The sequence below is a fragment of the Ovis canadensis genome, chromosome 23 (assembly GCF_042477335.2).
Source record: "Ovis canadensis isolate MfBH-ARS-UI-01 breed Bighorn chromosome 23, ARS-UI_OviCan_v2, whole genome shotgun sequence".
In the NCBI taxonomy this organism is placed as follows: domain Eukaryota; kingdom Metazoa; phylum Chordata; class Mammalia; order Artiodactyla; family Bovidae; genus Ovis; species Ovis canadensis.
Window position 1 is genome coordinate 55,554,456 of NC_091267.1, and position 26,426 is coordinate 55,580,881.

The 26,426-nt window shown below is 48.4% G+C and overlaps 1 protein-coding gene across 2 annotated transcripts in view; it reads left to right on the top strand.

Annotated features, from left to right (window-relative positions):
• The window catches only part of RAB31 (RAB31, member RAS oncogene family), an 81,274-nt gene that overhangs the window by 19,314 nt on the left and 35,534 nt on the right, over positions 1-26,426 (top strand). For both annotated transcript variants that reach the window (XM_069568655.1, XM_069568656.1), the window contains exons 2-3: positions 11,282-11,361; positions 16,053-16,134. In XM_069568655.1, the coding sequence (XP_069424756.1) occupies positions 11,282-11,361; positions 16,053-16,134 (162 nt within the window). The remainder of the gene's footprint in view (positions 1-11,281; positions 11,362-16,052; positions 16,135-26,426) is intronic.

Below are 26,426 nucleotides of genomic sequence, written 5' to 3' on the forward strand. Positions count from 1 at the left end.
TCTTATTTAATCTTTACCACAGTCCTACCTGGCGGGCCCTGCTACTGCTCCTGTTTCAGAGGAAGGAACAGAAGCACAGAGAACTAGTAAGAAAATTAACTCTTGTGTGTCAGACCCCAAACACACACTCTGACCACCCCCAAATTCTGCTCCCCTGCACAGTTAATTTGTGGGTGGGCTGGGGGCTATCATGAGTTCCGGTTTCCCTGCAGGCCACCTCCTGACTGTTATTTTCCATTTTTCCTTTGTCACAGCATCTCCTAGGATATACGCTCCATGTGTCTCACACTCTGGGTTGTGATCTCTTGGGGTCTGTTTCCTTGGAGTTCTCTTCATGTTTTCCTCCAGTTAAAAGAGACAGGGAACAACTCAGAAAATTATGATTAAGGTTTACAAAGTTATTCCCGAATAGCTATCAGATTTGGATCTTTTAGCCAAGAAAAGAGAGCATGCACAGTTTCTTTTGCACACAGGAAGAAATCTTGGAGACTCCTCTCCTGTAGGGGGGCAAGTCCTGGGTGTCCCCCTGGGATGCTGTCTGGTTGAGAACCACTCTGAGATTTTCTGGGTGCCCCTGTCTGCCCTGCCATGTAGTGAGTGGACTCCAGGGTATACAGCGGGGCTGAGGAAGCCCCCACTCCAGGTGCCAGGGCCCTTGCTGTTTATTTTTTCCTTTTCTTGGCACTGGTTCATTGTCTCCCATGCTGAGCTCCAGACTGAACAGTAGCTGGCAACCCAGCCCATGGATCAGGATGCTGGTACTTGGTGACTTCATGGCATTACCAGATGTGGGATGTTGCAGCGAATAGATGTACACTGGGCATTGGTGTTTCACCTGTTTTAGAGAAGCTAATAGACACCTGGGACTTCCCAGGTGGCGCCGTGGTCATGAATCTGCCCGCCAGTGCAAAAGACTCAGGAGATGTGGTTTGATCCCTGGGTCGGGAACATCCCCTGGAGGAGGGCATGGAAACTCACTCCGGTGTTCTTGCCTGGAGAATCCCATGGACAGAGGAGCCTGGTGAGCTACAGTCCATGGGGTCACAAAGAGTGGGCCATGACTGAGCAACTGAGCATGCAGGGAAACGGACAGTGCAGTGATGCTGGCCAGCCCTGTGGCTACTGTTTTGAGGAAGCATGAACATCGAGCTGGTTTGGATCTAGAGTCCAGATCAAACGTCATAGAAAACTCAAGTTCCAAAATGTTTTCCTTCAGTCAGCAGAACGGCAGAATGCTGCCGCTGTCTACTTGTCCTGGCTGACTCCGTGTTCCTGGTCGCCAGATACAGTTTGCCGTTTAGATCCATTTAGCAGAGAAGGATTCCGTCTTGTGAAAACATAGGCTTGATGTGCGACGGCACTTGGGAAGCTCAGTTAAATATTCTAATCCTTTTCTGGGATAGAGGCAGGCACACAAACAGGATCGTGTCACAGATTTACCCGTGTGTGTCTATACACGTCAGACCTTGGGCAAGTCTCTTTTGTGCTAGATTGGGTAAGGCACCAGATTCGTGGGTAGGAAAGCAAAGTTTGAACTGAGCTGCTTGGGTCATGTGGTTAGGTCACAGTGGAACAGAAGTTTGTGCTCTCATGTCAGAGAAGGTCTTTAGTCCCATCCTGACCCCTCACGCTGTCCAAACCACCGAGTGAAGAAACACACTTCCTTTGGTTCATCTGACCAAATTACTATCTAGCAACTTCTGGCCTGGTTGCCTCAATCAAACTGCAATCTTCCTGCCTGCTTGAGAGAGAGTCCGGTGGGGGAGGCGGGGGCAGTGTGGATGGGTCCGCAGAAGCAGAGCCTGAGTGGACAGAAGGGTCCAAGTTGAAACCTGAATGGTGAGCTCACCCCTGGAACAAGTCATCGTCTTTCCCGGATTATTGCTTTTTCTTCCTTGCTTTGTTTTTTAATAAAGTCAATCAGTTGTGTTTTTGTAAAGTGAGAATGTAGAAATGGACATTCTTGTCCTGTCACTTGGATTCTGAGTGCACGTGTAGCAATGCCTTTAAGCCATGACCATGACCTGAGATGCAGAAGAAATACGCCCGAGGTTCGTGAGTGGCCGAGGGGGTGCTCCGACTGGAGGCAGCCAGACTTTACTGCTGGCCAGGCCCAGACATCAGGTGACATTTTCCAGCCTCCTGTTTGATGAGAGAGCAGCACATGACGTTATGGTTTGGTTGTCACTGCCTGCCAAAAACAGTTGGTGTGATGATGTGATGGCCTAGTCCAGGGAGGAGTGGGCCTGGAGGTGGTGGGAAGTGACCGGCGTCAGCAGTAAAATCCTTACAGATGCTTCCTCCTGGGGGTCCAGCTTTGGAAGGGCAGCCTTTGGCTGTGCTCCCGGTGGCCGGCAGGGGACGTTCCAGTGTGCCCTGTGCTAAGTCACTTCAGTCACATCTGACTCTGTGACCCCATGGACTATAGCCCGCCAGACTCCTCTGTCCATGGGATTTCCCAGGCAAGAATACTGGAGTGGATTGCCATTCCCTTCTCCAGGAGATCTTCCCAAGAAAGGATTGAACCTGAGTTTCTTGGGTCTCCTGCATTGTCAGGGAGGATCTTTTTCACCCGTAGCCTCCTGCTGGTTCCTGTGGCTGTCGGGGGTGTTCCACGTGCCCTGAGACCCAGTTAAAAAAGAAGAAAGATACAGAGTGTCCCACAGAACCCAGAGCAGGAATGTCGCTGGGCCTCCAGAAGGTGTCAGAACCGTCTTTGGGCCACTTGGCTTAACTTCTCTCCGCACAGCTTCCCAGCCCAGGGAGTTGAAAGGTGGCTGCCTCCAGCCTCCCATCCACATGGTGTGGTTCTAGCCTCTGGGGGCTTCGTCCCTGTGTTTCCCGGTCTCTATGTGTCAAGGAGGTAGGAGTGCACACTGAGATCGAGTCCTTCCCCCCAGTGCTGGACTGTACTGAGTGTAAATCTGTCTGTGACACCGACGAGGCTATTTGGTTGAACAAAGACGTGAAATCTGGGAGCTGGGGCAGTAGCAGCTTACGCCAGCCTTGGCATCCAGGGATTTCTGTATCTGGTGACATAGTATTGAGAAGATCCTAGTAGATCATTCTTTTAAAAATTTCTACTCCTGGTTATGTCCTACAGGCTGTCTAATATCTTAATACAGTTGTGCATGTGTGCAGTTTGTAAATAGATACACACCTATCAGAGGATCCACACTCTGTTTACTGAATTCAGGGATGTGCAGTCAGAGCGGCCTGAGACTCATCCTTTATAGGGTGTTCACAGTGCACGGAAGGTGTTGACCCCCAGCGTCTCTGGGAATATTCTCTTCTGGAAATATTCAGTGATTCGTACAAGGGACACAGTTCCTATCTTGGGAAGCATAAACTATGTATTTTCTTTCTTGACCCTAAAATAAACTTCTTAAAGAGATGTATGGCCACAAATCTTGATTTATCCACAAGGATGACTTCATGTTATTGGTACATAAAGTTCAAATATGTTGATCCCTTTCTATCAGCGTGAAGAGGTGGGGATTCTCCTGGTAGCTGTGATGCAGGCAGCCTTGTATTTCCTGGTCAAATTTCTTAAACTGAGTGTGCTGGTTTAGCATTTATTCCCAAAGAACACAGATGGAAAGTGAGGGGGCAGTATTAAATAATCTCCCGCCCAGTTGGAAATTCACTGCTGCCTTTCCTGTGTGTTTTGTAAAGTCTCTGAAACGCTCACAGACGTGCTGGATGACCGAGGGACAGAGCCGTGAGAAAGTCAAGCCGGCGTGATGGTTATGGGAACGGCACTCTGTAGGCTCAGACCCCACCTTCTGATGCCCAGCCCCTGCAAATACATCTCCTCCCTTCTGTGACCTGCCCTCCTGAATCTGGCATGGCCAGCAAGTCTGGGCGGAGTCCAGTTGACCCTCAGACGTATAGGATGATTCCTCACCTGTCATGGGTCAAAGACTATCACTGTTTATGGGGATCAGTGGCAGTCAGGAAGGTAGGCGAGTTGTGAGCAGAGGCTGGCGTCTCGGCTCATCAGTACCTCGCAGGTACGTGGACTGTTAGCTTCTGGCCAACAAGGGAGCATGGGTCAGTGCTGCAGTCCACTGTCGTGACTAAGGATCACAGCAGCTAACTTTCTGCATCACGTAGGAGCTCGGCTTGGGGTCAGCAAAGTGTTGAGTGTTAACTCAGGCCAGCGAGTGGTCTGAGGACAGCAGCTGTCAGGCTTGTCAGGGTTGAGATATAGGAAGGATTCCCTCTGCCTGCCCTGCAGCGCTGAGTATGAGCGCCTGCTGAGGCTCTGTGTAGAGTCTTAGCTCTGACATGACAGACTGGCCACCATCATCTGTGAAAACACCTGGCATATAGTAGATGCTCAGTAAAAATGCAGATGTGTGCAGTCTCCTAAACACCTCTGTTTCCTGGTTTGGTTTCCTTCCAGTCCTCTTAAAGTGCCCCCCCCCCCGTGCTGGGTCTTCTTGGTTCCACTGCCCCCGGGACAAAGCCCAGGCTCCAGGGGCTGGAGGGGAGGAGGGCCAAGCCTCCTTACCCGAGTCCGAGAGCCCTTGGGGTCCACGGCTGTGCTTCCCACTTGAAGGACAAGTTCATGGTGTGGCGGTACCAGCTGATCCTAAGGATAGCAGAGCGCCTTGGATGGTCACCGAGAGCTGTGGCTCCAATGCTTCTGTTTCTAGGAGCCCCAGGCTGGTGCCGGGCAACCTGGTGAGAAAGGGGGACCAAGTCTCAGTGTTCTAAAACCTAACATGGGGGCTGACATCTGTCACTTTCACCGTTTTTCTACTTTTTAAGAGCAAGTTGTTAGGTCTAGACCACATGTCTATGCTATGTCGGTTCAGTTGTGTCTGACTCTTTGCAACGCCATGGACTGTAACCCACCAGGCTCCTCTGTCCATGGGATTCTCCAGGCAAGAATACTGAAGTGGGTTGCCATGCCCTCCTCCAGGGACTCTTCCTGACCCAGGGATCGAACCGGCGTCTCTTACGACTCCTGTAATGGCAGGTAGGGTCTTTACTGCTGTTCTACCTGGGAAACTCCCTAGCCTACACACAGGGGACCAAATACCAGGTGTCAGGAGTCACTGGGAACCACATTAAAAGCTGCAATTATGATCATTCTTTGTCCTTATTTGCTAGACCTGGAACTTGGGAGGAGTGAATATTGGTGTTTCGTAAGAACATTATAGAACAATAAAATCCTGCGTCGGTACAGGGAGCCTGTGCAGGCTGGTGGGTTCCCCGCTGGGAACAGGGGGCTCGTGTCTGTGCCATTTGTCTGGAGAACCTGGCTTGTCCGGAGAACCTGGCTTGCCCAGTCACCACCCCACACGTGCGCTGCTTGAGCAGAAAGAAAGGTGACAGAAGAGGCGGTGGTTCCTCTGGCAGGAAGTGAGATTAAGTAAAACACAAGATTAGAAAAATTTTTAAACAGTTAAGGTCACACTTTGTAAGACGCAGACACACGGAAATGTCTGCTTGGCTGTACAGTCTCTGCATCGGGACAAAGGGCTCTCTGAAAAAGCCAAGAAGCAGCGGGGCTGCTATGTCGGAAGTGGAGGGTGATGGGACTCGCTGTTCTTCCCCTTTTAAGAAGCATCTTCCTTGTTCTTTTCCTTCTTTAACTTGTCGGAGGAGTGAGGCAGAGGGAGGCCGGGCTGGTAGAGAGATGGAGCCCCTGGTGATCACCTTTTCCCATGCCGAATACTTGACTTCAGTTTCCCTAGAACTCCTAGAACATGCCTTTGCCACCTGCAGGATGGAGAGGCCACCACCTGCTCTGGGGCCAGAGCACTCGATGATCGATGGAATGCTAGACTCTTTAATCCACTATATCCGCCAGTGCCGGAACGAGAGGCAGGTAAATGTAGGCAGTAGGATGGGATGGCATTTAAAATCAGCATAAATATTTTCTTACTAGGAACAGTTTTTTTGGGGGTGGATGACATCCCAGAATCGAGGCCACCTGTTCTTTTTAAACACCAACTCAGAGTCAGAGATGGTGTTTCAACACCTGGGGTGTGTCTTGTGCTTGGAGACCCATATCCCTGGACAGGCTACTCTAATTCCCTGTCCTTGGGTGATGCTTCCAGGACTCAGACTTGACCAGTGATAGGAGGAGACAGGGCAATTCGACTGAAAACTTTTCCACAAACAATAGAAACTGAACTAGAATCTAGATAATGTACTTTAAACTACAAGATCCTGGATGATGCCACGAAAATCCAGTGTGCTGCAACTGAGTCCCAGCACAACCAAATACATAAATAAAATAAATATTAAAAAAATAATATATGCATGTTTATTATGTTCAAGGAAATAAAAGTCATGATTTCAGACTTTGGCATGCCATCGAAAACTGTACTGTGAAAATATTATGGTGAAATAATGCAATAACTGATATCAGAAATTCAATAAATGGGTTTATCATCATGTTCAATACATCTTTAAAAAGAACTAGAAGATAGGTCAGAATAATTCCAAACCGAAACTCAGACAAATAAAAGATGGAAAATAAAGAAAAGAAGATAAAGAAGTACATGGTACGGTGAAAAAGTATAATACAAACACAGCTGGAGTCACAGAAGGAGAGAAGAGAGATGACAGCAGAAACAAAGCTTCAGGAGATGATAGTGGACACTTCTCCGTAGAAAATGCCTGGCTGGGTGCCGGGAGCTTTTATGAGCTCAGCTTTTGTCATCATCGCTGTAAATGTTTAGTCCACTTCTGTTCCGAAGAAGGGTTGGGATTGTTGGCAATATGCCTGGAGTCCAAATGCAGGAGTCCCCCAGGGTGGGCAACAGAGGGTGAGATGGTTGAATAACATCACCAGCTCAATGGACATGAATTTGAGCAAACTCTGGGAGATAGTGAAGGACAGGGAAGCCTGGCGTGCTGCAGTCCATGGGATTGCAAAGAGTCGGACATGACTTAGCAACTGAACATCAAATGTTCCCCAAAGATCTCTTCACTCCTGGGGTATTCTGCTTGGACTGTAGGCCTGAGAGTCTGGTTGGTACTGGCTGAAATCCCAAGTTTGAAAGTAGAATAAAGTTTCCTATGGAAATAATACTATAAATGGATGTTGGGGTCTTCATTGTAGAGAGCTATAGCACAGGCCCAAGCTTGGGAAAGAATCGTGATTTATTTAGAGCATTATGTCAGCAGAAAGATGCATGCCTGAGTTTTAAAAGTTTGGAGCCCAGCCATCAGCCGTCCTGTTGACTTCTTAGGGTGGCCTGTGCAGTCTTGGTCCCCCTGTCTGTGACACCCTGTCTGATTCCTTTGAAAGTTTAGGTCTGATGTGTAAGTGACCTAGGGGCTTCCCAGGTGGCGCTAGTTATAAAGAACCTGCCTGCCAATGCAGGAAAAGTAAGAGACCCTGATTCGATCCCTGGGTTGGGAAAATCCCCCAGAAGAGGGCATGGCAACCCACTCCAGTATTCTTGCCTGGAGAATCCCACGGACAGAGGAGCCTGGCTGGCTACAGTCCATGGGGTCTCACAGAGCCAGACACAACTAAGCAGGTTAGCACACAACGCAGCACAACCTATTAGGGAAAAGACTCTGACCAAGAACAGATACAGATACAGATGTACGTGTGTGTGTGTGACTGAGTGACTGTGCTGTACACCTGAGACTATCGATGAACGACATTTTAAATCAACTACGTTCAATTAAAAAAAGAAAAGAATTGGTTTTATGTGATGCCTCCTTGGTAGCTGACAGTACGTCCCCCTCCCATTCAGGCAAGACCTAGCAGATGTATCTTTAGGGCGAATGACTCTCTTATGGTTGGTGAACCTGGAAAGCAGTAGTAAAGGCCCTCATGGGTCCAAGAAGTGGACTTCTTTTAAGAAGACATTTACATCTGTCGGGGAGTTGATTTACCTGGTGAGAGCCTGTAGGGTTTTCATGGGACTCGGAAAACTGTTCTCTGACCCTCCAACCTGCTGTGTGACCTCGGGGAAGCCACGCAGCCTCCTTTCCTGCAGACTCGGGGCTGGATGGGCTGTAACAACGTCCTGTCATTTCAGGAAGTGGAGCCAGCTTCCTTCCAAGGGTGTCGAGTCCCCCGGAAGTCACGGGGCCGAGGAGAAGGGGTGAGCAGCCTGTGCCTCCCGGCCCTCCTCTTGTTCCTCTGATGCCTTTATCCACCCAGGAGTTGCTGCTTCAGAGCTTTGCAATTTCCTGTGGGACAGGCATGATCTGGGGCGTTTTCCTCCTGCCTCTGTGTGTATGTGTGTGTGTGACTGTCTGAAAGAGGTCCTGCAGGAAAAGGAAGTCACCCAGCTCAGTGATTCATGACGACTGCCCTGCATCCTGCTCTGCCATCGTCTGCCATCCGTGGGCAGGGCCTTCCCCTGGTGGCCGACGGGGGAATGGCAGGCCTGGGAGCAGGCCATCCCCAAGTTGTCACAAAGCCTCTGACCCCACAAGATGACTTTGTCGTCATTCAGTCACTCAGTCGTGTCCAACTCTTTGGGATTCCATGGACTGCAGCACTCCAGGCTTCCCTGTCCTTCACCATCTCCCGGAGTTTGCTCAAACTCATGTCCATTGAGTTGGTGATGTCCCCTTCTCCTGCCTTCAATCTTTCCCAGCATCAGGGTCTTTTCTAATGAGTCAGCTCTTGGCAGCTGAAACCCTTGGGCAGAGCAAGTAAATGGGCTCCGAAACGTGCCCCCTGGAGCAGAGTCCTGCCCATGAGAATGCCCCCTCGGGCCAGAGCCCTGGATGCCAGCCGCTCCCTTAGAGGAAGGGCTCTGCTGCTGGGGGGGAGGCTATCAAGGGGCCATTGTCCCAGCTGGGTATGGGGGAGGCCTGGGTGCAGCCCAGTTCTCCCTGTCCAGAGTCGCTGGGGCTGTGAGGACTGCAGGGTGGTAGGGGTCTGCTCTTTCACAGGGACTTTAAGCTCAGCTGAGATGGGAAGGACGGGGCTGTGGTCTGGGGACACTGAGAAGCGTTAGCTGGAGTCCTTCCTGGGGATGCAGCTGGAAATAGCAGTCGCATTGATCTGGAGTCTGAGGAGCTGGTGTTTCCTTTCTGTCGTCACCTCTTTGAACTCTGCACATCGACTCAGGGCTGCAAAGATGCAGCGTCTGGTGCGGCTTTTTCTGGGGGCTCAGAGCCAATGCAGGCCACGTGCTCTGGGAGATGACACCTTCTGGACAGTGACCTTCTGATGAGGATCCCAAGCCCGAGGCCCTCCCGCCCCGGGTTTGCTAGGATTGTCCCTTGAATGCGGGAGCGAGAGGGCACTCCCATGACTCAGATGCTGATGGTGTTTCAAATCTGATTTCATGTTTCAGTGTCTGGAGAAAAACACCTTTCTCTGAGTTTCAGCATTTTCTCCTTGATCTGTGGGCTTTTAACGTGAAGCTTTGAAGAGAAGCTCATCACTGTCTTTTCCTTCTTGGGCTAGGTGTGTCTCTTTTCCCCCTCACTTCTCTGTCTTGAATCTCCACAGTCCTCCCAGAGCAGATACGTGCCCTGGATCTCCTTGCCGTGCGGCCACTCTCAAAGGGCAGCGGGGGCAGGAGCTTTGTTCTCCTTGTCCTGCTTTCTGGGCAATCTCTGGATTTTACCTTGCCAACTCTTCCTTTGAAATTTCCATTTTTGTCATCATGTTTTTAGTTTCTGAGGGTCCGTCTTACTTTCTGAATGATCTTCTAAAAATGCATCCTCTACTTTTCTGTGGGTGTAAATCTCCGGTATTTCTTAGATGAGTATTTCTTTTTTAAAGATTAAAATGCATCCCCAGGGACTTCCCTGCTGGTCCAGTGGTTAGGGGTTCACGCTTCCAATGCAGGGGGCACGGGTTTGATCCCTGGTCAGGGAACTAAAACCCCAGCATGCTGCATGGCTTGGCCAAAAGAAAAAAATAAATAAAAGGAGAATGTTTAAAAAAATAAAATGCCTCCCCAAAGCTCTGTTTGCACAGGGGCTGGTGGGTGGGGGCACACGTGGCCTCTAGTTGGGGGACTCATAGCTGGGTCTGCAAGCGGGGAGACACAAAGACACAAAGCCTCTGACCCCTTCCATCTGGGCTCGCACAGGGTGGGGCAGGGTGGGGTGCGTAGCTCCCCCCGCCCCAACCCGAGCTGTGTGCAGGGTCGTGGGCCAGCCTGTATGTGACACAGGTGTTCTGGAGTCAGCCTCCAGCATCCTGCTGGAACATCCCTCCCCTGATCCCGTGGGTGGGGCGCCTAGGTGTGATTCTCTGCAGTCTTGCCTCTGATTCCGATATTCTGATTCCAGCACTGCCTCCAGCTCTTGGTACCTGCAGGGAACATGGGCGGGACTGACTCGCTCTCCCCGCTGCAGGCCCTTAGGCTCCGGCTCCCTCTTTAACAGTGACCCCACCTTCCCTCCCCCAGCTGTTCCTCTCTGTCCTCACTTGTCTGATGGTTGTCTCTTCTCCCATCTCTATGACCTTGTGAATGTTTTGTTTTTTCTTTTTAATTCCTTAAACCATTTGACAAGGGATTTGGAAAGGACTGGAGAAAAATACATTTGGGAGTTCCCAGGTGGCACTAGTGGTGAAGAACCCGCCTGCCAATGCAGGAGACTAAGAGAGGCGGGCTCGCTTCCTGAGTCTGGACGATCCCTTGGAGGAGGAAATAGCAACCACTCCAGTGTTCTTGCCTGGAGAATCCCGTGGACAGATGAGCCTGGCCGGCTACAGTCAGGTTGCAAAGAGTCAGACACGACTAAGCAACTTAGCATGCACACACAGAGAAAAATGTATGTGTCTTTCCAGTCTGTGAGTGGACCGCCTTCCTAACAGCTTTATAGAATTATTTAACAGAGAAAGAGCTGTACAATTGAGCAAAACTGGAGGTTCTTATGCAGCCATCAGATTCTAGAGAGAAAATGATAAACATGCAATAATTAGAATTTATCGTTCTTACAGGATGATACCTAGAAAAATAGGTTATGCCTTCTTAGAGTGCTAAAGGTTTGAATAAAATCAGTTTCTACCAAAACAAAGTGATATTGTTGCTGTGCTTCTTAGATCCCTCCCCAAATTTCCAAATTTCTGGAAGTAAATGTATTGGGACATGCCAGTTCTAGGTTAATTATTGTGTATAGATGGCACATGTTTCTGAAACTTACTTTTAGCATACTTCTTTTATGAAGGCAATATGACTTCATTGTCAAAATTTCTGGTATGAAATAGAAGAAAATATCCCACTTCCCCCCAGCCGGAAGTAAGCTCCCCTGTGCTGGGTTCTGTTTATGCTGGGTCAGAATCCGCCCCCTTTGTCTTCATGGCTCTGTTCTCGTCCTCTTCCAGGACACTGGCGTGGGGAAGTCCAGCATCGTGTGTCGATTCGTCCAGGATCACTTTGACCACAACATCAGCCCGACCATTGGGTAAGTTCTCATCTGTTCTTCCGATTCACCTTTCTTCCTTTCTAAGTACCCAGAGAGGTCACAGTGTCTGAGCCTTCGAGGGTGTTCATCCCAGCCAGGGAGACTCAGTCCCGACTGTGAAGACTTGGACACAACTCAGGGCCTTGGGCGATGTGTCCAGTCTTCCTATCCCTGCAGTCCCCTCCACCTTGCACCAGCCGCCCTCACTGCCGCCTCGGGTTGTTTCCTTGATCTCGAGTGCGTTATTCTGCAGATCATGCCGACTTTATTTCCAGATGGAAGTCGAGATCTGGGACGAATCCCTGAAGGTCCTGCTTGAACCTGCCTGCCAGGAAACCTGGGAACGCGTCCACACACAGCAGAGCCGTCTGCACGGATCGTGGGCAGATTGATTTTCCTTTCCTGGCTGAATCCAGGGTCGGCATCTCTGTTCTGATGCTTGGGAGAGGAGGGGAGGATTGCCCTCCTACCCCCTGCCCTGCCCAGACCTCAGCCTTGGGACACGAGAGCACTTCCTGTTCGCTTTCTCTTCGCTTTCTCTTTGCTAGGATGACTTCACCAGATGTGCTTCTGCCGTGCTGCTTTGCAGGTGGTTAATTTTTCACCATCTTAGTACTTAGCCCAGTGTCTTTTTCTCCATGAAGTCAGCATGCTCTCTGCAGAGAGCAAGGTTTGGTTTTCCTCAGCTGGGAAACAACGGGTGTATCAATTTGGGGAACTGGGTAGGATGGATGAGGACAGGGCAACGGCCTCCATCAGCCTTGAGTGGAGAAGATTCACGGCAGGGCACACGGCAAGCTTCTGACTCGCAGCCATCGAGTCCACTGGGAGTCCACCCGCCTCCCACAGTGATCACTGCCTTGAGAAGGACCTCAGGCTGTGAAAGGGCATCGTTTCTGCACCGAAAGTTCATCCTTGCCACCTGGTGACTCATGAGAAACCCTGACTGCTGTTCAAGCAGACTGTCGACATCATGAACAGACGTGTACACCTCTCTTTCTAGTTTGACCTTTACAAGGACATCGTGTTTCTTCTCTGCCAGATTCTGCTTCCCGCAGGTAATGAAGCCAGTCCAGCATTGCTCACCCCCATTGCTCTGGAAGCAAAGACGCCTGAAAGTCTGAACTTGAAAGCTAGCAAGGAGGCTGAAAAAAACAAAACAAAACACCAAAAGAGCAACGGTTGTCAGTCTTCATTTCAAACAGTAATTGTCTTTCTCCTAGTGGCAGGAAATCAGGAACAGAGAGAGGTGTCTGCACATACAGGTATGTGTGTGTGTGCACATTCTTAGCCATGTCCAACTCTTTGCGACCTCATGGACTGTAGCCCGCCAGGCTCCTCTGTCCATGGGATTCTCCAGGCAAGAAGCCTGGAGTGTGTTGCCATGCCCTCCTCCAGGGGATCTTCCCGACTCAGGGATCAAACCTGCATCTCTAGCATCTCCTGCATTAGCAGGCAGATTCTTTACCAGTTGAGCCACCAGGAAGCCCCACATATAGGTGAATGCATGCATACATATGGTATGATATGCATTGCTACTTTCCCTAGAGCTGTTCCTTGCTGGCTCACTGTGTACCGACGGGGACTTCACAGCTGTTGTTTCCTCATTTGACCCTGAAGCAGCCCATAGATCACGCAGGGTGGATTTGGGGCCTATTTCACAGATGAGCAAACTGAGGGACTGTGACCCTCATCCTCCAGGGTGGCCATGGGGCTCTGTCTTCTCTCCTGACTGTGCCATCAGATTCTTTCTTGACCAGGGTCAAGGTCATCTCAGGTCTCAGGCTTACCTCCGTCATATCTGTAAAATGAAAAGCGTAGTCTGGGTATATTTTTTTCCCTAGCTCATAAAAGTCTAAGACTTTAAAGGCATGAACTTAGTTTTCTAAACCTGAGAACTTTTTGTGAGCAGAGTTGCTGTATTTTTTATCCCATTGCCTATAATATATTGAAGAATGACTGAAAATCTGCTTTGTTGTTTAGTTGCTAAGTGACTTGTTTAGTTGGTAAGTGACTTGTTGTTTAGTCGCTAGGTCGTGTCTGATTTTCTGTGACCCCATGGACTGTAGCCTGTCAGGCTCCTCTGTCCTTGGGATTTCCCAGGCAAGAATACTGGAGTGGGTTGCCAATTCTTTGCTCCAGGAGATCTTCCTGACCCAGGCTTGAACTTGCATCTCCTGCATTGGCAGGCAGATTCTTTTCTACTTTACCAGTGAGCCACCTGAGAAAATCCGACTTACATCAATGTAAAAACAAAAATAAGCATCAAGACAAAATGTTGATATAGCCATCTACATACAATTTTAAAAAGCATTTTTGGAAAATGTTCCATAAGCCAAGTTAAAGGGCAAAGATTTAACTGAAAAAAAAAATTTTTTTAAATACACTGTTACAAAAAGTTGGTATAAAATAGTAAAAAAGGACACAAGAAGCAGGATGACCATCCCCGCTAAAAAGTAGGCCAAGGTCATGAACTAAAGATTCACAAAAGGAAAACAACTGAAGAGTAAATACCAAAATGATGTTCAGACTTAGGACAACCACGACAAAAACCCAGAAAGGAAATACCATTTCCTGTGTGTCATCCTGGAGCAGATTCGGAAGGCTCTCGTTTGGGGAAAAAGTCATCGCATATGTTTCAGTGGGTGTACAGGTAGGTACAAGCTACCATTTGGTGAGCATAGCAATGTGGAGAATATATGCTTCTGAGAAATCCAAAGAATAGTTGTACAAGGACACAAAGATTCAGGTTCAAGGATATTTATTTAACCATTGTCATAATAGTGAAAAATAAGGGGACCGTGACATAGTGTGTAATACACAGTCACCAGGTAATGATGCTGATCTATAGTCACAGAAATAGAAAGATGTCCACGATATATCAAGTGCAGGAGATACGAAATCTATGTACCATCGACTCGGGGGATAAAAGTTGTGTCAACACCATTTGGAAGACAATAACAACTTATTAGCAGTGAATATGCCTGGGTAGTGAAATTACAACTGATTTTATGTTCCTCCTTTATATTCACTTTTAACATATTTCTTTAGTGAAGTACTGATATTGCTTTTATAATGAGAAAAGTCATCAAGAGATTTTGATTTTTGGAGTATATTTGCTCTGATGAGTAAGCTGGGACATACAGTTTAAAAACTCTTAAAGAAATGAAATGTCATGTGGCAGATGCAATTTTGATCATATTAGGTTATATCCCTTAGAAAAATCCTTAGAATTTCCATCTAGTGCAATTGTGTGTTAATAATTAGAGCTCTCTGACTATTCACCTTGGTGTTGAGTACATTGTGGGGACAGTCATGGGACCTGCAGGGAAGAATATCTTCCTCCCTGGAACTTCTGTGGTCTGCCCTTAGTCTCAGGGAAGAGTAGAAATTGAGGAAATCTTACCAGGCTGAGCACTGAGTGGTGGCAGGGCTGGACTCTCGCTAGACTGTGAGGGCCCTTGGGGTCCATGAAAGTGAGGGAAGACATCCTGATGCTTTAACCCTGCAGACTCCAGTGTGCATCCTGAGAAGAACAAGAGGAGGACACCTTTATTGTCCCTAGAAAGTGAATTTGGTTCAGTGATAATATCTGACATAGTCTAAATTTTCATTTTGCCAGTTGTCCTCAAAACGTCTTTGGAGTGCTTTTCCCACTAATCCAGGGTCCAGTCAAGGTCCATACAGTGCATTTGGTGGGTTTGTCTCTTTCCTCTCTCTTAATCTAGATTCTAAAACACCCCCACCCCCATCTTTGGTTTTGTTCACTTTTCAGGACATTGACTTACTCCAAGCATTTGGGCCCGTCATCTGTTAGAATGTTGCCTATTCCAGATTTACTGGATTGCATCCTCACAATTAAATTCACATTAAACATTTTTTTGGCAGGAACTCTGCACAGGTGAACAGGTGAAGCATGTACTGACCACACCACGTCAGGAGGCTCCTCGTGCCTGCTTCTCCCACAGTCAGAGGCTTGCTGTTGTTTAATGAATGGGAAACTTTATCACACAGGGAAAAAAAAAAACCAAGGCTACCCAACGTTCCTTGTGTTAGACTTTTACACCTTTTCTGAGCACTGAGAAAAAGCTTAAGAGGAACTATGCAAAAAAGAAAGTGTCAAGTGTTTCATTATCTACTGAGAGTTTCAAATCCTCCCTTTTTCTTGGATAAAACAAGTATTTGTTCATCTGCCCATCTTTATCCCTGCACTTGCACGAGCAGGATGAGGGTGAGACACAGTATTCTAATGGTTGCTGCCAGTGCCGGGGTCATAGAGCAGGGAGTATGCACCACTGTTTACACCTCTGCAAGGCCCACACTCTCATGTGCCCGGATACAGCTGCTGTTTTCACTCTTAATTGTGGTGATCTTACATTTTTTAAATCTAAGTTTTTTTTTTCTTTCCTGATTGCAGGCATCTAATGTCTTAGGACTGTTGAAGATAAGTGTTTTGAAACACAGTGTGCTGAATACACTTTGTGCTTCCCCCCGGCCCAAGTCCTCTGTTGGACTAACAGAAGAGGCGGGATTTCTTCTTTGGGATGACAGGTCCCCTTTCCTCTCCATGGCCCCTAGAGGAGAGCCTATGGGGTCCTGCCAAGGCCCCGCCATCACCTGATGGAAACAGGAGTCTTCGTGAAGGTCGCAGGGGTGATCGGTAATGTGTCAATGTCCCTTCTCTTTTTCAGGGCGTCTTTTATGACCAAAACTGTGCCTTGTGGAAATGAACTTCACAAGTTCCTCATCTGGGACACTGCTGGTCAGGAACGGGTAAGGACACGCTGCTGTGGGCTTTCTGGGCAAATGATGCCAAACAGCACTGGTTTCTTTGTATCTGGCAAGACTTGGTGACTAGTGATAGAAATCCAGCTTCAAATGAGTTAGGCACAAAAGGAAATGTGCTCTTTAGGCGTGAGGAACTGGAAGGGGCCGAATCCCATCCCTGCCAACCTGCTGTCAAAGTCGCACAACTCTATTCCATTTTCTTTGCTTGCTGACCTTGAAATTGACTTCTTTTTAGGCCGACTCCCTGGCCATCAGCAACCTCAAAAATAGAGCTGCTCTTCCCAGGCAGGGGGCTCCTTGTCTACCTGGTCTGAGCTGTGTGCTCAGGGGATATGGCGCCCCTGCTGGTGGGGCCAGGGAGTGCACTTGCCCCAGGAGGTGGCTGCACTCAGTTCCACCCGAGCCCCGTGGCCTGGGAGCTGGACAGGCTTTGTTCCCTGAAGTCTGGATTCCCATCCTGGGAAACGGGGCAATGGGTACTGGGTTACCAGGAACAATGGATGAGGGCTCTCTTATTTCTGTTGTTCAGAGCCTAAGTTGTGTCCAGCTCCCCCCTGCACTGCAGCATTCCAGGCTTCCCTGTCCTTCACTATCTCCTCCCATCTCTTATTCCTAATTCTTTTTATTTCCTGAAAATGTTTATGGAGAAGATAACTCCAGAAGTTTCATCTCTAGATTTTAAAAGGTGAAACAATAGATACGCACAGACTGTCTCGAGCAGGGAATGTAATAACTAGGGCATATGTTATCAGAGTTGAGAGGAGTGGCCTGGATGGGTGAACACAGGGCTCACCAGTACCTTCTCTTAACCAATCAAAACTGGCCCCGGAGCCGGTTATCGCAGAGTAAGACAGGTTGAACTTGCCCTGGTCTGTTCCTAGCTCATGTCACCGTCTCTGCCCACTTAGAATGTCGGCCCTTCCTCGCTCCCCACCCCAACTTGCTCCCTTTTTCTCCACAGCCCTTGCTATGTGTGTTCAGGTGCTCAGGTGTGTCCCCGTGGACACAACTTTGCGACTCCACAGACTGTAGCCTGTCAGTCTCCTCTGTCCATGGGATTTCCCAGACGAGCATCCTGAAGTGGGTTGCCATTTCCTTCTCCAGAGGCTCTTCCCAACCCAGGGACTGAACCCATGTCTCCTGCATTGGGCGGCGAGTTCTTCAACCACTGCGCTACCAGGGAAGCCCACAGCCTTCACCAGCCTCTAATATGCCCCTCAGTTCGCTCATCAATTCTGTCAACCGTCTCCCTCTCACAGGAGAATCCAGGACTCCGGATAATCCATCGTTTTCATTATCACCTCCTCACACAGCAAGTGTGTGTTTATACGAATTGCATTTTCTATAAATCCCCTCTTAAAATGAACATTCCAGTGTTTGTAGATGAAGCTGTCTCAGAGGTTTCCTCTCCTTTAATGAGGACGAATCTTCTGGCCTCAAATGCTACCCTCATTAGGACGTCTGCTCCTTCACTGTGGAATCAAGAACTCAGATTAGCACACAGGAAGCTGCTACCTGGGGCCCCTCTTTCTCTCTGACTGTGGGCCATACCCACTTCCAAAATTAGGGGGCTGGAGTCCAAGGGAAGTGACAGTATAGTGGTCTCTTCTCTGTGTCCCTGTGTGTTCTCTGTAGCGATCAGCTAGATTTCTGTTTTTGGAGTTGGGGGTTTGTTCCTTAAGCAAAGAGGTTTTCTTCTTCCCCATTTTACTTTTGCTCATGAAATAGTTGCTTATGCAGCTGCTTTAAAAAAATAATTTTAAATTAATTGAAAAAATAATTTTATTTATTTCTATTTGGCTGTGCTGGGTGTTCCTTGCTGCACTCATGGGCTTTTCTCTAGTTGCTGTGAGCAGGGGCTACTCTCTGGTTGTGGCGCACTGGCATCTTATTGCAGTGGCTTCTCTTGTCGCGGCTCCTAGGCTCTGGAGCACAGACTCAGTAGTTGTGGCCCACAGGCTTAGTTGCTCTGCGGCATGTGGGATCTTCCCGGACCAGGGATCGTAGCTGTGTCTCCTGCATTGGCAGGCAGATTCTTTACCACTGAGCCACCAGGGAAGCCCCTGCAGCGGCTCTTCCTGGGTGTCATCAGTCCGTTTTACACGGAGAGGCAGCGTTGCGGCTCCTGCCGCTGCATGTCCTCTAGGAGAGGCAGCGTTGCGGCTCCTCCTGCCGCGGCATGTCCTCTAGGAGAGGCAGCGTTGCGGCGCCTCCTGCCGCTGCATGTCCTCTAGGAGAGGCAGTGTTGTGGCTCCTCCTGCCGCGGCATGTCCTCCAGGCTGTGCCCCGGTTTTGTGCTCAGTGCTTACTGTGCACTAATACGTGTAGCCCACTCACGGCACTCAGCTGGGACTGTCTTTATCGCAATCCACAGGGGAGGTCACCCCGGCTCAGAGAGGGTGAGTAACCTGGTCAAGACCACACAGCTAAGAAGGTATAAAGCAGAAATTTGAATCGAGCAGTCTGGGTCCTGGGATTGATAGTTATGTATTGATGGAAAAAAAGCACAGAAAACCACACAATTAAAATGATCTAAAATCCCACAGCCCAGATATTATTTCTACTGTTGACATTAGGTGGCCATTCTCCAGATAGCTCACTGTATGTGTGTGTGTGATAATTTCTTATCAATGGGATCCTGATTCTTTATAACCTGCTGTTTTCACTTGTGTTGAAGTGTCCCTAGAGGGAGATTTCTGTGTGATTGAAGCAGGATTCTTGACATTGACTTACCTAGTCTAATAGTCATGAGATCAATTACTTTGGGTGAAATTTGGCTCTAACATGACTATCAGAGTTTGGAGTCTGGCCCACTTAGCATCTCAAAGCAAAAGCACCGTAACATGTCTTTCATAGGCCTATATTTTTAATTATTCTAATTGCTTTTCTAAAATTTATCTCTCAGGTTGTAGATACCTGTGACTATATCACTGTGTCTATAATTTGAAAAGCATAAGCCTCATATTAGGGCTTCTTCTTATACTCCAGGGAAGGAGGCTTGGGTTTGGGTGGTCATTTCAGGTGAATCCAGGTTTGTGGAGCGTGAGTGGACAGAGTCCCCCTGACCTCGTGGTCATGGATCCCTCTGGCCCTCGACAGCTTGGCGTGTTACCCCCAGGCTGACCTTGTCTCGTCCCTCCATGCAGCCTGCTCTCGCTCCAGTGATGGCAGTTTTTCAGTCGTTTTGGCAGCTTCGTGCTGGACTTAATCGTGCTTGTAATGACGTTGCCTCATGTTTGAGCTAAAAATAAATTCCCTGCTGTTGCTGGTGCGGATTGCGGTTGGTTCTCTCATTAATCGTTGGAGTCCAGTGCATTTTATTTTCCCTCCTTATCGTTGTAGAAATCTACTGCTGTTCTCCCTAGTTTTTACAATGCTGAACCCACTCTCTTTGGATTTATGAGTTGACTGTATCAAGACAGATTTAACTGCTCCACGCGGTGTGTTGCATATGATGACTCCTCAAAACTGGACCATGTCTGAGTCTGCCTGGCACACACAGCACTCCTGTCCATGTCCTACTTACTGTGGTGCTGAGTCTACGTTAGATGTGGCGCAGATTCGTACTCTCCAAGGATGATTTTTCCCTGTGAGCACTGATCCTGGTCTCCTGTTCCTGTAGAAGAGTGCATTCATTCTTGTTTGTTTGTTGTAAATTTTATTGAAGTGTAGTTGATTTACAATGTTGTGCTAATTTCTGCTGTATAGCAAAGTGGCTCAGTTATACACACACACACAGATATTCTTTCCGTATTCTTTTCCATTATGGTTTATCATAGGATATTGAATGTAGTTCCCTGTGCTGTACAGTAGGACCTTGTTTATCCATCCTGTGTGAAATAGCTTGCATCTGCTAATCCCAGACTCCCAGTCCATCATCTATCGTCAGCCCTCTGTCCCTCTTGGTAACTACAAGTCTGTGCTCTGTGTCTGTGAGTCTGTTTCATAGATAAGCTTATATGTGTCATGTTTTAGATTTCACATATAAGTGATATCATATGATATTTGTCTTTCTCTGTCTGACTTACTTCACTTAGTGTAATAATCTCTAGGTTCATCCACATAGCTGCAAGTGGCATTGTTTCATTCTTTTTTTATGGCTGAGTAATATCCCACAGTATGTAAGTATCGCATTTTCTTTATCTGTTCCTCTGTTGACGGACACTTAGGTTGTTACCATGTCTTGGCTGTTGTGAATAGTGATGCTGTGAACAAAAGGGTGCATGTGTCTTTCCCACCTAGAGTTTTGTCTGTGGATAGAGTGCATTCATTCTTGACATGTTGTCTTTTGCTTTTAGTTCAGCCCTATATGATGGGCACCCTCCAGTTCTTTCAGTGCCAAATGGTAATCCATCAAGTGCCTCTGTAAAAAAAAAAAAAAAAAAAAGGTTAAAAATATGTAACCATTTCCAGTTGATTGTTGAATCCAGTCTTTTAAAAGCTTACCGTTTTTGAGATTTGTGCATTGACTATGCTGCTCCCCAGGGGCATTGTTGCGAGAGAAGAGTGCCCTGTCGGAGCTCGGAGGTGGCTTCTGGGGTGTCCCTCCTGTCCTGTTCGCAGGGGTTGTCCTGTTGGTTTCTGCTTCCTGATGACGGGTGAGGAGGGGCAGCGGTAGATCAGCAGAGCCTCTAGAGGGATGCTCTCAGGGACTGGAGCTCAGAGAGAGCCCTGGGGAGAGAAGGGAAATTATCTGCCGAGCTCTGTTGTCCCAGCTCCTATTGTCAGGATTTGTGAGGGGAATGAGACTTCTGTGCCAGGATGTCAGCTTATTCCTTTCTTCCGAGTTTCCTCTGATTTCCTCCTGTTCTTCCGTTTCAGCTGGGGACCAGTGTATCCTCTGCTACTGAATATCACAATGTGAGACGAAGCGTTACCTTTCTAGATGTATACTTCCAAATCTTTCTGTGCCTGCTTTAAAACACAGTCACCATCCATAGAATAACTCCATTAAAAATGTCAGCATCCTGGAAAAATGTCAGACTTCCTTTTCCTTTTGTGATCCATCAGAGCAGCATTATTTTAAGAATCTAACCTGGAAAAAAAAAATGAACATCATCTTATTGTTTTGTTTCATTTGGTGAGAGTCATCGTTGTAGTTGTCTGTCTTTCCTAGTTGGCTTGTCGTTTAGTTGCTAAGTCGTGTCCTACTCTTTGTGACCCCATGGACTATAGCCCGCCAGGCTACTCTGTCCATGGGATTCTCCAGGCAAGAATACTGGAGTGTTAGCCCTTCTCTTCTCTCAGGGATCTTCCCCACCTGGAGACAGAACCTGAGTCTCCTGCATTGCTGAGATGTGGGTTCTTTACTGCTGAGCCACCTGGCAAGCCCCCTCATTTCCCTCCTTGGGCTCAGCTCCTCCCATCTCCCATAACTTGGAAGCTTAGATAATGGGATCATAGATGTTAGGGTGCAGCTGAGAAAGCCGTGGCCTAAATATTGGGTCAGAATGGGTCCTTGGGAAGGAAAAGAGAATTGAAGACAAGAAGTTCCAGGTCAAGTTCAGGCTCTTTACAAACATCAAAAGAAACTTCTGCTTCCTTTCCTTCTTTCTTAGGGCCCTGGAGTTCGTGGTCAGGAAAGTGGTTCACTATTCATAGGCTGTGGCTAAAGTCAGAGGAAAGTTTGACCTTCATGGGTCCTTGAAGAAAGAAGCCTCTTACAGGCTCTGAAAGAGCTGATCTTTGTTTTCTCCCCGGCTCGCCCTACAGCCCCTGGAGAGAGAGGCCAGCTCCCAGCTCCCAGCACCGAGCCTACACTCAGCGCTGCTGGAGGGAGGGGGGCTTTACCCTCGGCACCTCCTCACAGACTTCCATTGTGGGGGGTCTGCCTTCAGTGGGAGGAGGTAGGGTCTGTGCAACGCCCCTTCTTAGAGAACAGTGCTTCCACAGTGTGGACTGAGGTCTGAATTAGGGAACCATGCCCTCCCTCCATCGCCCCACCCCCAAGAAGGCTCTTAGAAAAGAAAAGTGGGTGAAGGTTGTGTGTGAAGCTGATGGCTCAGAGGCCTGCAGATGTGCTCTTAAATGAGAGCAGCGGCTGTCGATGGGGTCTGGGAGCCTCAGGAGTCACTTTTCAGTGAAAAGTCACCCAGAAGGGCAGAGACCCGGCAACAGAAACCGAGGGAAAGAGTGTGACAGTGGTGTTTGGGCTGGGGCAGCTGCTCACCGACCTGGCTCCCAGGGTTTGTTCTGTGTGGGGGTGTTAGCGTCATTTAGGAAAATAAGATTTTACGTGCAGAATTGTCCTGCTGGGTGTCAGAATGTTGCCGACAGGAGAGAAAGAGGAAAGACACGTCCGTGTACTGAAAAAATAAATCCAGTAAGTCCTTCAGGAAACACTGCGAAGTCTCTGCCCTCAGCGGGTGGGGTGGGAATGCTGGGAAGGGGGAGGGGACGGGGAATGGGGACTCAGGAGCAGTGGTGGGCTGGGGGGTCTCAACCCTGAGCTGGCCTGAAGGGACCCGGCCCCTTCCTCTGGCATCCTCCCCACCAGGACAGACCCTCTGCTCCCCAGAGAGCATCTCCCCCTCCTGGGGACCAGTGCGGCTCCTCTGGATGAAGACTCTTGGTTCCTAGGGCTTTTTCTGTGTCTTTAGCCTGGGATGTGATGCCATGAGGTCTTCCCAGGTGGCGCTAGTGGTAAAGAAGCCACCTGCCAATGCAGGAGACTCAAGAGATGCGGGTTCAATCCATGGGTCACGAAGATCCCCTGGAGGAGGGCATGGCAACCCACTCTACTATTCTTGCCTGGAGAATCCCATGCACAGAGGAGCCTGGTGGGCTACAGTCTATGGGGTCGAAAAGAGTCAGACACGACTGAAGCGACTTAGCATGCACCCACCTGATGCCATAAGTGCCTTCTCATTGTGAGGCAGGGTCTGCACCTCTTGGCTGAAGGCCAGTCTCCTCCTGTGACTCTCAGGGGACCTGGGGCAGAGAACCCAGGTGGTGGGGCGGGAGGCAGGACTTTGGGGCCCGGCTGGGGTTGTGCTTGTTAAGAACCTGAGATGGTTAGGTGGCAAACATGGAAGAATAATTAGATAAAATATCAATAGTCATTAAATTTTCCAATTCTAATTTTAATTGTATACACTGAGAAGGCATCAGTGAAATGCTTCATTGGACACCAGGCAAACGGACAGTAGATTTAGAACATATTAAAGTTCATCTATTCAAGGAAAAGAAAAAGAACCTGAGATGCCCTTTACCTGGTCGGCCTTCTCTCCTCCCCTGCTTTCCCTCTTTTCCTTTTACGCCGCTGATTTCATACGTCTGGTTAAAATACAAGCAATACATGTAGTTCCTGACAAGGAAGTTAGACACACAGACTTCGTGTAGCCTGGAGAAGCACCTGCAGGTCCTGTTATGTGGACAAAGGTGTGGCCTCTGAGTGGGAACTTTATCTTCAGAGATGCCCCTCTGAAGGAGCCACCTCCTCTGTCCACTCTGAGGAGAGTGCTTCTGAAGGACAGGGATTTGTCGGCGTCTTCACCGTCTCTGTTTCCTGTGGCTGTTGTAACGCACATGTAGTGCCTTCTAACAGCCTGGGTGCACAGCCTCCCAGGTCTGGAGCGTGGGCCTGCGGGTTCGTTTTTGGAGGCTCTGAGAAGAGTCAGCCCACAGTCTTCACCTTGTGGCCCATTCACCCATCTTCAAAGCAGAGCGTCTTCCAGCTTCTCTGACTCCCCCGCCTCCCTCTTCCATCTGAGAGGACGCATATGGAAGACCCTGCATGATGCCACTGCCCCCAGCTGGTAGCTCGGCGTAACCTCCTTTCCCAGGACCAGCTGCCCACCTCTGGCCGCCCTGTGCTGTAAGGGTGAAGCTGTGGATAGCTTGGAGCACTATTGTTCTACCTGCTGACCCTCTGTCGCCATCGCTTAGAACGGCCCTGTCATGTACCAGATGTCCAGTAGATGGGTGCTGAATGAATGAGTAAAGTTAGTGCCAGCCTGCATCTTCATTACACCTCTGAAAGTGATGCTTCCTTTCAGAGAAGAAACTGAATAGTGGAAAAAGAGTGGAATTTGGGGTCAGAATATCTACATTTACAGACTTTTAAGAGCTGTGTGTCTGTGGGCAGTTTGCTTAATCATCCTGAGCCTTGGTTTTCTCATCTGTACAATGGGACACACACCCGCCCCCCACAACCACCACCACCATCTAGCCTGCCCATCCACACAGGGTTATTGGCTCTTTCATTGCTGAAAGTTTGTTGAGTTCCTGCTGCTGCCCAAACAGGGGGATTACAGAAGGTTCTGGGTGGAGTCAGTAGCTGAGAAAAGGTGTAAATGGAGGAGGGGTGAGCTCTGTGGATGTGATTCCTGAATGCTGAGGAAATCCTTTGGTGTTGGAACTTTAAAAGAAAAAAGAAAGTAAAGGGGAAAAAAAATCCCCTTTCATTGCAAACATAATGTATACAGTTAACATTTTAAAAGAGTTCTTTCAGGAAACGTGAAAACAAGTGATGGGTTTGCCTGTAATGCATTATTCAGAATAGCCATTTTGATAGGTTTTTCTATTCAACTTTATGTATTTATTATTGGGTTTTTAGGACATCTGAGTAGGCATATTAAATAGGCCTCTGCTTTCTGTGGAGAGAGAGGGTCTGTGAAACCTCAGAAACCTTCTTCTGAATGGCACAGAAGGTACATTCAGTGATGGTTTTTCCATTCAGCTTCTGCCAGCTGGGAATGTCGGGAATGTCAGGAATGCTCTTCCCCCTCTTCCCCCTTTGTTTGAATCCTGAGGGACCTCAGGACATGTTCTGGCTTCTGCCCTAGACTGCCCACTGCCCTGGCGTTCTGGGGGAGGCTGAGGATTTCTGCTTGTGTGCTGCCCCACCCCCACGCCCAGGACAGACCAGCACTGGCCCCTGGACTATGCGAAAGCATCACACAAGGGACCAGCGTTCTCTGAGATCCTCAGACAACCAAGCCCTGCAGCTCGTGGGCCTGATGCCAGTGCCCTCGGCTGGGGTAACTCGCACCCGGGAGGCAGAGCCCAGCTGGGGTTGGTCCTTTTTAGGAAACTTCATGTATTTTCCATCACTACTCCTTCTTGACATGCAGAACATTGCTGCTATGGAATTTATGATGCCACAGACCTGCGTGTAAGGAATTTTGCCTGAAGTTGACTGGGTGGTCTAAAGGACTGGGTTTCCTGGAATGGTACTTTCCACTGTGTGCTGACGGTGTGTGCGTGCACACACAGGATGCTGTGGAATGGGATGAAGGGAGCTTTGTGTTGCACGTGAGGCAAGAGCAGGGCCAGAGTTCCATCCAGAGTCTGTCTGACCTTGACCATGAGTGTCCTCACAGAGCTGGAAAAACCTTAGCTGTCACCACCCACTCCTGCCCACCCCAACCCAGACTGGTACTGAGCCAGATGCAGGTCAGCACCCTGTCTTGAGTCGAGATCTCTTCACCCTGTGCCCCTAAAGTGGGTTCTCAAGACACTCACTAGGTCCCTAGATGTTAAGAAATATTACTTGAAAAAAGGTAGAAAATAAAGAATCCTGAGTGAAAGCAAAATAAATAAATAAGTTTCTTTATTATAGAAAATTTCAGAGCCTTTCTTGTACCAATAATACTTTGTGAACTCCAGGGAAGCATTATAATATGTTGTTGTTCAGTTGCTAAGCTGTGTCCGACTCTTTGCAACCCCATGGACTGCAGCACGCCAGGCTTCCCTGTCCTTCACTGTCTCCCAGAGTTTGCTCAGACTCACATCCATTGAATCGGTGATACCATCCAACCATCTCATCCTCTGTTGTCCCCTTCTCCTCCTGCCGTCAGTCTTTCCCAGCATCAGGGTCTTTTCCAATGAATCAGCTCTTCACATCAGGTGGCCAAAGAATTGAAGCTTCGGTCCTTCCAATGAATATTCATGGTTGGTTTCCTTTAGGATTGACTGATTTGATCTCCTTGCTGTCCAAGGGACTCTCAAGAATCTTCTCCAACACATGGTTCGAAAGTTTTAGTATGTAGCGATTCCTGAAACTTACTTGGCCAAGAAAGCTTTCTCTCCAAAAAGCTCTTCAAGGGCACAGTGTTCTGCAGGACACTGCCCTTGGGAAATACTGAGCCATCTTGCTTTCTATGCCATTTAATATTTTTCAGAAACTTGAGTTTAATTGCTGCCCAGTATCCAGCTATTAAACCAACCAATTATGGTTTCTTTGAGGCCACCTCTGATCATCCCCTTCAGAAGTGAAACTGTTGAGTCAAAGTGTACAAATGTTTCAAGACTTTTTTTTAATTTTTACTGGAGTC